Here is a 12,878-nt window from a genome sequence, read left to right on the forward strand (position 1 = left end):
CGTTTATGTATGTGTATATATATATATATATATATATATATATATATATATATATATATATATATATATATATAGATGAACCTTGTTATATACGTCTAGAAATGAAACACATAACACATCAATCATACAATGATTTATACTCACACATTTTTCAAACATACATAGACATACATATTTAGTTTTTTTTTTCTTTTGGTTTCAAAACATCTACAAATTCTTTTTTTGCTATAAATAAAGCTGAAATAATTAACAAATCTAAAGCAGAAATCAATATATAAAAAGGTTGAGAAAAACACATGCAAAGTAGTGCATCACTATCCCTTCATTTGAGATTTAACAGAAGGCATACAGTTCGTATGGTGACACAGGAGAAAAAAAAAACAAGTATAAAGGAGAATATAATTATGTGCTATAAATGACCTTCTAATAGTTTTGTCCTCTTAAGATGTTTGAATTGTGCAAAAAAAGCAATTTATTTGCATCTACTAAATATTATGCAAGTCTGACTGCAGAATACTGTATGCCATAAGATTTCAGATGTTCTTCTGGCTCACATGTGTACAGTACAGATCAATGTTACCTTTAATTCTACAATGAGTAAATGATGAGTTATTTTTACACAGGAGTCCAGAAATAAACACAGGCTCATAAAGGCTTCAGAAACCCTCTGACAGTTCAATTCATATTTATAACTACACCTTTGGAGCCACTGGTCTCTTTACAGTTTTATCACGGGAACCACAGAATGGGTCTTGATGAGAATTATGCTGCATTATGATTAATCACTTGGTTTGAAAAAAGCACTTAATTCTGAAGTAAGATTTTATAATCTTACACCAGCACCACTAAGGTCTGGTAACAGGTAATGACTACAAGCGAACAGACAGAAAAAGAAAATTAATCCTAAAACAAAACAAAACAAACAAAAAAAACACTCATGTCTATTTACAGCAATATGTGTTTCTAATTATCTGACATGACATAGTCTCAAAAATAATAAAATGCAAGGGAGAAAAACAACTGGGGCCAAATACGAAGCATTAACAGTGTAAAACCTACGCTGAGCTTATAAAAAAAAACAAGTAAGTTTACAATGGGACAAAGGGTCTGAATAGTGTTTACAGTATATGGCTATGGTTTGCACTGTAGTGTCACACGGAGAAGGATCAACGGCTTTATTTTGTTTCTACCAGCAAGAGAGGAGAGCGCAGGGATGATGAGAAGAGAGAGAGATGGGAACATTTGGGTGAGCCTGCTTCCTGTTGACGTCTCTCCCTCCCTCCCGCTGCTGTCCCTCCCTCAAAGGTCGAGTGGCCTGCTTAGCAACCAAAGGTCTCCTGGGAGGCGTAAACCATGTAGAGGAAGCCATCTTCATCTCGCTCTTGTTCGTAGATCTCAGAAATGGGGGTGGACACACTGACCATGCTGTGCTGATTGACAAGAAGAAAAAACGCCTGGGTGGGGTTGAGCTGCAGTCTACGCCTGGAAAACAGAGACGTTTTGACTACTGAGTCAGATGTAAAGGGATATATTTAGGGTTCAGTACAAGTTCAACAGCATTTGTGGCATAATATTGATTACCACCAAAATCAATGTGCACTTGTCCCTGATTTTCTTTTTTAAAAAAAATGGTTTGCAGATCAAAGTAAACATTAAAATAATCACTGTTTTAATAATTAAGCCAAAAGATGCAAACAATATATGCCTGATATGATTTTTGTGTGGAAATAAAAATCAACCTAACATAAATCTGTGTAAAGGTATATCCAATTTTGCTATTTCATTGCCATGAAAATCTCAATGATTTAAACAGCTTTAAAGCTCAAATAACACACAAGTTTTAAAACGAATAAACTTCACACTTGTTTTAAAAATCTTTGAAAAAAAAAAGACTTAAAACGCCTCACAAAAAAAAGGCAAAAAAATCTGGTTTAAAGTGAATACTTAGTATGAATGTAAATCCTAAAATAATTTGTTTCAATAATGTAGCCACAAGATGCAGACAATATGATTTGTTACAAAAAAAAAGTGTAAAGTTACACTCAATTTAGCACTTTTGCTGTCATAAAACCGTATAAAACATGTAAACATTACAACTCAAATAACAGTTTTAAAAATAATAAATATATATCTTGCTTTATGCTTTTAAATCCTGTAATAACTTGCCTCATTCATTTGAATGTCTCGCTCAATGATTTTGCCTTATTTATTTACCGGTATATATTTTAAGAAAACTATTATATTATATTGGCCACAAAATTACGTTGACTGGACTTGTTTTGAACCTGAAATATTTTTAGAATTCATGTCAACATTTGTTTATTGATCTTGTTAACAGCCATGTAAATTGTGATTCAGCGCAGCTGTAATGACACGCTTCGCTTTTAAATTCTAATAATCACTTAATCTTTGTTTCGAGTCTGAACTATAAATAATAAAGCAGTCATGACTCGCAGCCAAGGATTATTAAGTATGACAGGCAGCATGGGTCCAACAAAATATTCTTAGTCTGATCATCTGACTGAGTCTGTGTTAAAATACCTGGAAGGCAACACTTATCTATAAGCTTCCCTTGAGAGGAAACTTTAGCTCACTTGAGTCTTGTTTTGAAAATAATACACCGCAATGGATATATGAAAATAAAACACCACGGAGAATGTGGATAGTGTGCAAACATTTTTCCAAGTTCAAACTGTTTAAAAGCATTCGCAGAAGTCCCCTGTGGATGACAGGGTCAGCAGACACTCAAATTTGGCACACCGTTGCATTCTCCTCCCCCACCCTGCTTCAACCCCCCACCAGACGAGTAAACAAACCACATGAGACTGAAACAAATATACTCGGGGAAAAAAACTCTGCATATATCAGTGAAATCAAATAAAAGTCAATGCAGGAAGGTACACTCAACAACCTGATCTTAAAAACTCAACAAGTAAAAAAAATAAATTGTCAAAGGTCCAAACTTGGATCTTGGGATATAATGTTTACCTGATTATCTTTACCAGCTCACTCATGTTAACATGGTCAGGGACGAGGAACTTGGTCTTGTCCAAGACAGGAAGTTGCTTTTCTCCCTTATACCTCTCAATGATCACCTGGAAAAAAAATATTAGGCCCATAATTATACACAACATTTAATCTAACAAATATCTGTGACTTTCCAGTTGTTTCTGATTTACTGGATAAGAATCAAGTACATGGGTTTTTTAAAACTTTACTTTCTACCTGGGAATGGCTAGAAAAATGTCTATTCATATAAAATGCCCATGGAGTTATTAGAGTTTTTATTAATTTAAATGACTCCCAGGTTTAGAAATCACCCTTTTAAAAAAAAAATCATCCTTGAAAAACCATCCTTTCAGCCTGTTAGCTGAAATAAAATAAGATATTTTGAAGGATGTATTTCAGCTAATTTTCCAAGACAACATTTGTTGTTTTAACAACCTAAGTTAATAGAAACAATATAACCACATAAAAAAAACTAATAAACGTGATAAAATCATAACAAAATTGCAAAAAAAAAAAAAAAAAAAAAGACATAAAAATAAAAGTTGATTTCAAATATTAATAACAACTATAATAGCTTCTCACTGACATAAAATAACACTGCTTTCTCACAAATCCTGGTTTCCAAAGACCATGAGTACCCTTAATTAAAATAATGAAATATTTATTTTTAGTTGTTTTATCTTGATTTCAATTATTTTAAATGATCTTCAAACCTCCTTAGAAGAAGCTTAGAATCTTTAAAAAAGATGTGCAAGTAATATCTTGAAAGCAATAAGGTCCTTCTTCACTCAGTCCTAATTCATTTATGACACATCCATAAGCTGAAAGAGTTTCTCACCGGGATTTTATTAGGATGCTGCTCTCGTATCTGCTGCACTTCCTTGCAACGGTCAGCTGAAAACCAAGAAAACAAAACAAAGATTGAATACACTCATTTAGAGAGAACACACTTTAAATGACTACAACACTACCCAAGGATGTGTTTATGTAACTAGAAACACACAGGATTGACATCACAGTAGTTAAACACTATAGTCACTGCATTAGCATCACTTACAGAAAACCTGTTCAGCAGAAACAGGCAATAAATATTCCCAATGCATAAGAAACTAGTAAGGGCTGCTTATTGCTGGTTTCCTTGCTCTTTGACATACCCTACTCTATTTTAAACATATATAAGATGTATAGATATGAAAAGTCGATCTCCCCAAAGAGTGTGAGGCATATATAATATTGCTATGAAACTAGAGTCCCACACTTGATCTCACAGGGGATTAGTACTCTTATTTTATCCAGAGTAACCCACTTCTATCTGAGGAGTCGTTTTGTTCTTAGAGCATAATGATTGTGTCAGTGTAACATTGGGGAGGAAAAAAACATACATGTCAAATGCTAAACCACAACACTAAGCCTGCTTGCTGGTACAAATGGTGTCAATTTGTCTTAATCTTAACTGAGCCCATGTCAGGGTCATTCATGTCAATTACATAATACCAAAGGCCAAATAAAAATGCATAACATATTGGCCTGGACACTTACAGATGTTTAAAACTGCAGATATGTTGTTTTTGTTATGTTTAGGAATATTATGCAAGGGTTTTATGCTCCTCCCTCCCCACACCCTGTCCTTAGTCTGGACTATGAGAAAGGGCTCAAATTACAGCATCATTTCACCAACACGTGTAATCTCCGTCAATTTCTTTAATATTGTTTTTAATCACTGTTTATTCATAAAATGATTGTTTTCTTTCGTTTATACCAGTTCATATGCAATAATACTATTTTCAGTAAATGAATGTCATAGATCATTTATAATAGATGTTAATACCTGACAGTTCAAATAGGGTTAACAATACACCAACATAAAAATCCGTGTATTTGATGTATATGATCTCTAATAAATAATGTGTGGATTAAAGCTGTTGTTATTGAAACCAGGCCTATGGGAAAGGCTAGCTCACTGGATTACCAAATGACATCTGTCGGTTTGGTTAAAAACCGTTTTACTTACATTTTAAACGTATCTCTAAATCCCTCAAAAAATCGTTTCATAAGCACATGAGGCCTTATATGAAACTGTAAAGTGTGTCACCCAACTGCTAGCAGGCTATGGAGAAAAACAAACCTGATAAACAAACACACGTATGCTGACACAGCACGAATAAAACTCGTCTTACCAAAGCTCCGTCTCTGTTTGAAGGGTCTGTCAGATGGCATAACTGGACTTAAATGTGATTAAAAATATATATATATTGAACTTAAAGGCGTTATATTATATGCTGAATTCTCGGTCGACTTCGCTTCTTCTCGAGATCCTGACTCACTGTAAGCAAACCGAGCTCTAGACAATGTACTAAAGTTCGTGATGTCATAGCAGGATTTAAAGGGACAGAGCACCCAATTAAAGTACATATAAACTTATATTACCTTTTCCAAGTATTTATTCTAATCGTATAATTTTCTTTAACTATTCTGCATTTAATTAACTATTTACAATAGCTTAATTTCGTATTTGTAACATTTTAAATCATTTAACATATCAATAGGTCATACACATTTAAATCAATCTAAACACAGTTTTACATTACGGGAAACTGTGCATTATGGTACTTTGGCTTCATCTTTCCATTCCATATGAAAATATTCACGCACAAAATAAATGAAAGGAAATGCATTATTGTTTTATTGTCCTTTTTTAAGAATAAACAAGTACAGTATGTCATAGTGTCATGTTGATACTTAGAGGTGATGAACAGATGGTGAATTTGCAAAAGAGAGAATATGAGAGAACAATAAATTACAACACAAAGAGCAAAATCCTGGAATGATAAGCAAGAGCAGTATAAACTGAACTAGAACATGAAATGAAACACTTTTGGCAAATAATTCAAAAAGGAAAAATACTACAGCAAAATCTATGAAGAATTCCAAACTACTCTGTAGGATTTTGAATGACGATCAGGAAATAGTCTTTATCTGTGGAGAGAACAGAATATAATACTAATTTATGGTCAGATTTATCAGTATATTTACGATTATACATCATATACAACTCACATCTGTTCAGGTTTTTGTATTCTGAATAGAACTATGCATTCCATACACACACAATGTTTATGCACAGTGTAGATACACCAGATATTGACCACACTTTCTGAACAAACTGATGAGATTCACTTGCGAAACACACAGTAGAACTATGTTCCTAAACATCACATCTTACATTCAAATGGTCTGCAAGTCTCCTGGCAGAGTAAAAATATTATTCAATATAAATAAAAAAAATCTGATCTACAAAAACGGAAACTGTACATATAATTATTCATTTCAAGACAAATCATGATTAGTCAAACACTGTCACCCAAAACCTGTAAAATAGCTTCACAGGACATCTAACTCAGTGGTGACCTTTGTGACTTAAAGTTAATTAAGTTAGATTGTTTTCACACTTTAAAAGGTAGTTCACCCGAAAGTAAAAATTGGCTCATCCTCAGGCAATCCATGACTGAGTTTTTTTCCTTTTCAAAACAGATTTGGATAAATTTAGCATTACATCACACTAATTCACCAGTGGATCATATGCAGTGAATGGGTGCCGTCAGGATGACAACCCAATCCGCTGATAAAAACAGCACAATAATCCACAAGTAATCCAAACAACTCCAGTCCTTCAATGAATGCCTTGTGAAGGGCAGATTTCTCTCCTGATTCAGATTCAAGATTTGTTAAAGTTGAACACACAGCTTCTTTCTTCACTGGAGTCGTGACAAATACTTGTGGATTGTTGTGACTCTGATTCTGACGGCACCCATTCACCGTAGAGGATCAAAGTATGTTAAGCTTAATTTGTCCAAATCTGTTCTGATGAAACAACAAACTCTGTTACACATACCATAGCCTAAGGGTGAGTCAATTTTCAGCAAATTCTAATTTTGGGGTGAAATATTCATTTAATAGTTATTATTATTGTCATTCAAAAATGTAAATTGATTGAAATCATTTTAAGTCATTGTCTGGCTTGGAAGTTTGCTGAGAACCACTGCACTAATCTAATGGAAATGAGCATTTCATAAGTGTACATCTCTTTACCTGGGGCAATCATGATCTCATTCTTCTTTGATCGAACCCTGAGAAAGGTGAGATCATTTTGAGGGTCAATGTCCCTCACCATTCCCCGAGCTTTCATGAGCAGCTGGTGGACATTACCAGCGTACTGAACTGTGCTCGAGTTGTCAAGAGTGCTTTTGATGGGGATGCCTGTTTAAAGAGCACGTAGAAATATTACAGATATAACAACAAAGGTCTCTTTGTTTTATCAATATCATACTGCCAATGAAGCACATCGTTTACACCCAAACTAAAACATCTACAAGCATTTCTCCTTTGCCAGATACCTTCTGCATTAACAATGATGATTCCTTGTACTCCTTTCTGACTCTGAATCCTTTTGATCGTCTCTTCCACCTCAGCCTGCAACACAAAAGATTAAGAGATTAAAACGGCAAAAGCAACACGAAATAGGCTGTATGTCATTGCTTAATATCTAATATCCTTCGGAGTAACCGCTCTGAAAATCCATAAACCTGTCGGTGGGGGGAAAAAAAACTTATTTTTGCTTTTGTTTGTTATATTATTTACTCGAGCAGCAGCTGGTTACTAAGTGTCATATCTTAAATGACAACGCCCTACAGTCAAATTTAGCTCCCCAAAAAAACCTTAACCGAGACAATAACGAACGAAAAACATATACTTCCAATTATGTGTACATATTATCACGTTCAAAAAAGTGTACTTGCCATTGTGAACGTATGTTGCTGTTTTCGTTGCTTAGATGGGTGCCGAGAGCTACGGAACTAGAAGAATGTATGATGTGAGCGCGCGGTTCTGCGCTACTGCCATCTGCTGGACTGGAGGACAGCCACCATCGAGATCTTCGTTCTCTTGTATTAACTAGTCTAATTAGTTTTTTAGATCGATTATCGTGCAGTATAGTTCGAGTCAAACATGAAAATATATACATGTCAAACATGAAAATATATACGTGTCATTTTTGCTATGTTTTACACTAAACATTAAATAAATAAATATAAACAAAATACAATGTTGAGGTTGTCTCTTCATCTGATACTCTAAGAATGTATTCCAGTGTTTGTAGATATGTTTGCAATTTATATTATCGATTATAGTGACATCTATAAATGTAGGCTACGTATTTATTATAGTTACTCAAGCCCTGCAATTAAAGTGAAACCCTAAATGAGACAATAACGAACTAAAACAGTTTTTTTTCTTCAATTATAAGCAAACGTTATCAAGATTAAGTGCTAAAATGTACTTGCCATTTTGAAGGAAAGTTGATGTTTTCGTTGCTATGATGCTTTTTCTTTTTCTTCTTCTTCTTTTGGATTTAATGGCGGTTGGCAAACCATGATTTGGTGTTTTTCCGCCACCTCCTGGGGTGGAGTGTGAGGCGTTGATATAAGGGGAGAGAGTGAGAAAACAAATATTACAATGAAACTAGTTTTCTAGATTTGGTCACTGTTGAATTATCGACCATCAAGCTCTTCAGTGTTAACCTTTTTATCCTTAGCTCCTTCATTATAACCAGCGTATTTAAGAAAAATATGTTTGACTTTTTCTGGTAATCCACATATCGAAAGTGTCTTCACTTTCCTTCCTGTGTCCATAACTCTCACCATCTTTTCTTAATTTTGCTATGATGCTGCAAGCTACCGAACTAGAAGTGTGTAGTATATAAAAGGATGGTTATGCATTACTACTTCTGTTACATTTTTGCAGAAAAAAAAGGAAAGAGAGTTAGCATACTGCCTCCAAGTTATATTACTCAGTATTATATTACTAGTAGTGACTTGAGATTTGCATGAATGGAATGAAGTAAAATTAACATGTAAAACTACTTACTACTCCATGTTTTATACTTAAAATACGTAATGTATAAAAAGTCTGTATATAGACTAAAAAGTTAGCAAAACATAGACTTTTTCACACCTCACCAAAACAAACAATCTTCATGTTACATTAAGACGTCACCTGGTGTGACCCAGTGTTGAATTTTTATATATGGCTGATTTGAGGATAAGAACTAATGAAAATAAGTTGATTATATCCTGGCCACAGTACAGATGGTACAGGTACAGTCTGTTGAGTGTGGCAGACATGAGGAGACACACTAGGGATTTATGAGCTCATTTACTTCCTTTCCAAACTTCGCCTCAGGTTTTCCAAATAATGACTGCAGCTCGGTCAGCTCTACTCTTTAGTCTAAACATGGAAACTTTGACTTGTTCCATATGTGCAGCTAATGCATGATGGAGGGGTAATAGAGCTCTTTAAAGTGGGCTTTGTGTACGGTTTTCCTTACTCCTGCACATTCAAAGTCAAGCACCTCCTGGTCCTCTTCACTGTCTTCTTGTCATAATAAATAATTTTAGTTTACAGTCAGAGACACTGAACTCTCAGATTCCATCTGAAGTGATGTGAAAAGATCCTTGTCTTGATACCGGTTTTGTTGAGACGCACAGCCATACATTTAACCAAACGAAGGCCAAACTGCAAAAGTTTGTTCACATAGTCTGCTGCTAGTACCTCATTTGTTGCTAGCACATTTTTTAAGAGACAAGTTTCCATGCCAACATGCACAATTTCACATTGTGGTTAAATCCCTGTCTCTTAGTCATATGTAACTGGACACCAGCTATTGCCCAATACGGGTTGTCTCATCTTGTCCATGCCTGCTGACGGGGTTAGGAAATATGACTAAGTGACTATAGTACAAGTACTGTTCATTTCAAACCCTTTTGAAAACACTGCTTTTCTCTCTTTTTTTCTGCCTAATAAATACAAACAAAGTAATAAAAATAATTTGAAAAATAATAATTTTCTTCTTTATAATCTTGAGCTTTTTTGGTTTTTGTCTCAGAAAAGTCTCAGATAAGCAACTCAAATAAATGAATTGATAAATAAAACAAGCTAATTTTCATTTGTTAAATCCTTTATCTGGAAATCTGCTATATATGCTATTAAATTTTATAACTGTTAATGATGGTTTACACTGCTTATTGACTCACATTTTGCTTTCTCACAGTCCTACGTGGACATCTCATGTTATAGTTCAGTCATCACCTGCTTATCATATTGTCCTTCAATAGCAAGTCACTGACCAAACAGCTTTTTCCATTCCTGGAAATTATTAACAAAGCTTAAAAAACAGCAACTCTGTGTGTATTTGTCTGTTGTGTTCAACTACACAAACGCTAACTATTTAAAACTATTGAAACTATTACTCAACTGTTCTACGGTTTTGTATATAACTTGTTTAGCATCCTGTCACAGCCTTCAGTAACCATATTGCTTATACAAGTAGCCTACTTTATGTTTTATATTTGGTTGTTCTCTTGTTCCTAATAGTTAGATCGGTTGTGGTTGTAACACTTTTTGTTTCAGCATCTGTAGTTTGCTTCTAAAATAGGTTTACTGAAACAATATAAAAGAACTCATAGTGTTTAATATTCTGTGAGTGACCACAGCTCAGATACACTTTCTGTTTGATGCAGGAGTGTGTACGTGTGTGTTTAAATCAAACTACCAGAACAAACTTCCTTAACTGTATTTATGCTTAATGAACAATCAACTCCAGTGTACTGAGGTAGAGAACATATAGATCTAACAAATAAACTGTGTAAATTTATGTGTGAACTTTGTGTCTATGTATACATTTTCTCAGTCTGAGTCACAATGGTGGAAAATCTATTTTTTTAACCCTAGAGAGCAGGCTTGGTGGATCCAGAGACTGCAGGGCACATTTTACCCACACTTCCTTTGGCTTTGAGCTTCCAAATGACCCCATATATACAACATGAAAGGTCTCAGTTCTATGTAAGGGCATGCTATAATGTGTTAAACTGACCTCACCCTGTCGTCCAGTGTTTAGTTAGCTGTATTAGCATAATTGTTTCAAATTAGCGTTTAAAAAATGCATAAAATTTTGCCTAAGAATCTACAGTTTATTTCTAATGTTATATGATTTTATCTGCAAAAGTTAAAGTACTAAACAAAATGTAGATAAAAAAAAAATTACATTCATCAAAATCAGTTTTTTCTTTATAAAGTCTGCATACCTATTTACAGCCTTAATAACCATTCATGTAATATTGGGAAGGAAGTGGGTAAATAATGAAATTATCATAGGACTCTTAGCTTATCCCTGATTGGTGGAAATAGTGTTGTTACATCTTTTCTGTAAAGAAACTCAACCTTAATTTATGTTGATGCTATTCATCTACAGTCATTTATTTTGTAAAAAATAAAGAAATTAAATGGCATTGAAAAAAATAAAGATGTTCTTAAACATTTATACAAGCGATATCAGAAGGACAGCAGAAGATCAGTAACATTGCGAAAGAAATGTTGAGTTTGTTTGGCAGATGTCCAAATTTCAGTTTTTTTCAGTTTTTTCGAGTTTATGCCAAAGTTGAAGTCTATTAAACTAGATATGGTGTACTTTCTCTTTATAGGTCCAACATTACACAACAACATCTTAACATGATCACATATGAACAAAGTTTGAATTCAAACCATATTGTAAATAATTTGACCTCTCATTTCAAAATTGAATTTCTCATTTCAGCCACGGCTGTTCAGGAAAACATCTACACCTACTGTATATTCAGCCTTAAATTACCAGACATGTACAATTTTTGTGGTTTAATAAATGTGTGTTCTCTTTCTTCAATGATTCATTTTTGTGGTTTGAAGTGCATGTAAATAATCACAAGCATACATACTCTACTGACTTGTTTTTCCACCCAGATTTGGCACATTTCTTCTGTCCTGTAAAAATGGGCATTGTAGTTGACTGCTTTATCTGATGGGCGCAAAAATGGTTGCTTTTACTCTTATCTTGGATCCGTCCTGTAGTCTTTTGCAAAAATGTGTGTACTGTCTGTGCTTAAGAAAATGTATCACTTTTATTCTTATTACCATGTTAAAACCCTTTTATTTGTGCAATAAACTGCTTCTTTCAATTTGCTCTCATCAGGTAAGACATTTACCTTCTCCTAATATTTTATTTGAAAAGTTTGTGATAAAAGCAAAAGCTATTTGTCTACATCAGGGTTCTATGTTCAAAATCAAAAAGTACATCATGTCCTCCTGCATAAATGACATCAGGAGACAGGACTGATTGGCGAAGGTCTAGTCTTCTGAAGCTGCACTGCTTTAATACAACAATTAATGTCAAGCTAATTCATTTTTTGAGTAAACACTGCACTCCCAATAACCTCAGTGGCCTGTCAGAGAACTGCTGCATTGACTAAGCAATGGACAGCTATCAGAGAACCACACAAACCAGACCCATGATGGATGCCAAATGTGCAGATAAGCAATATTAGATTTTGAAGTTTCTCTCATATCTGATTAACATCTCAACATTTCCCGTAGCTCCCTTTGCACAAGCCCTGCCCATGTTACAATGCGCAACAGTGCATGCAGGGAATGTTTATCTTGAGAATAACACAAATGAAACTACACATGTCCCATACCCAGAATTCGTGATCTGCATTTAACACATCCAAGTGCACACACACACACACACACACACACACACACACCGTGAACACATAACTGCAAACTGTTTGTAGTTCTGTATCTTTTCCTTTGTTTTCTCTATCTTATAACACTCACATCTATATAGCCTATATAATTTAGATTCAGTCTCAACAATATATCTTGGGTTCAGGCAATTTAGTAGACAGTTTAGTAGTGGTAGAAACACAAAAATCTGTTGGAGGAAACAGGTGGTCATGTGATACTTAAACAATGGCAACAACCATAAGGGCTGAACTGCTCCA

The 12,878-nt window shown here is 34.4% G+C and overlaps 2 protein-coding genes across 3 annotated transcripts; both read right to left on the reverse strand.

Annotated features, from left to right (window-relative positions):
* Positions 1 to 118: 118 nt before the first annotated feature.
* On the reverse strand, positions 119 to 5,366 carry map1lc3a (microtubule-associated protein 1 light chain 3 alpha). The gene is made up of 4 exons (XM_026275599.1): positions 5,187 to 5,366; positions 3,848 to 3,903; positions 2,989 to 3,095; positions 119 to 1,482 (listed from the first exon to the last, which is right to left on the reverse strand). The coding sequence occupies exons 1-4, from the start codon at positions 5,224 to 5,226 to the stop codon at positions 1,320 to 1,322; spliced, it is 366 nt and encodes a 121-aa protein (XP_026131384.1). The 5' UTR covers positions 5,227 to 5,366; the 3' UTR covers positions 119 to 1,319.
* Positions 5,367 to 5,669: 303 nt separating this feature from the next.
* Positions 5,670 to 8,428, reverse strand: dynlrb1 (dynein, light chain, roadblock-type 1). Of its 2 annotated transcripts, none has more exons than XM_026275601.1 (4): positions 8,349 to 8,428; positions 7,404 to 7,479; positions 7,099 to 7,266; positions 5,670 to 5,985 (listed from the first exon to the last, which is right to left on the reverse strand). In XM_026275601.1, exons 1-4 carry the CDS (start codon positions 8,349 to 8,351, stop codon positions 5,942 to 5,944), a joined length of 291 nt encoding a protein of 96 aa, XP_026131386.1. In that variant the 5' UTR covers positions 8,352 to 8,428; the 3' UTR covers positions 5,670 to 5,941. The 2 variants fall into 2 exon arrangements, with proteins under 2 accessions (XP_026131386.1, XP_026131385.1); XM_026275600.1 differs by lacking the exon at positions 8,349 to 8,428 and adding an exon at positions 7,806 to 7,954.
* Positions 8,429 to 12,878: the final 4,450 nt, after the last annotated feature.

Source organism: Carassius auratus, chromosome 11, assembly GCF_003368295.1.
Source record: "Carassius auratus strain Wakin chromosome 11, ASM336829v1, whole genome shotgun sequence".
NCBI lineage: Eukaryota > Metazoa > Chordata > Actinopteri > Cypriniformes > Cyprinidae > Carassius > Carassius auratus.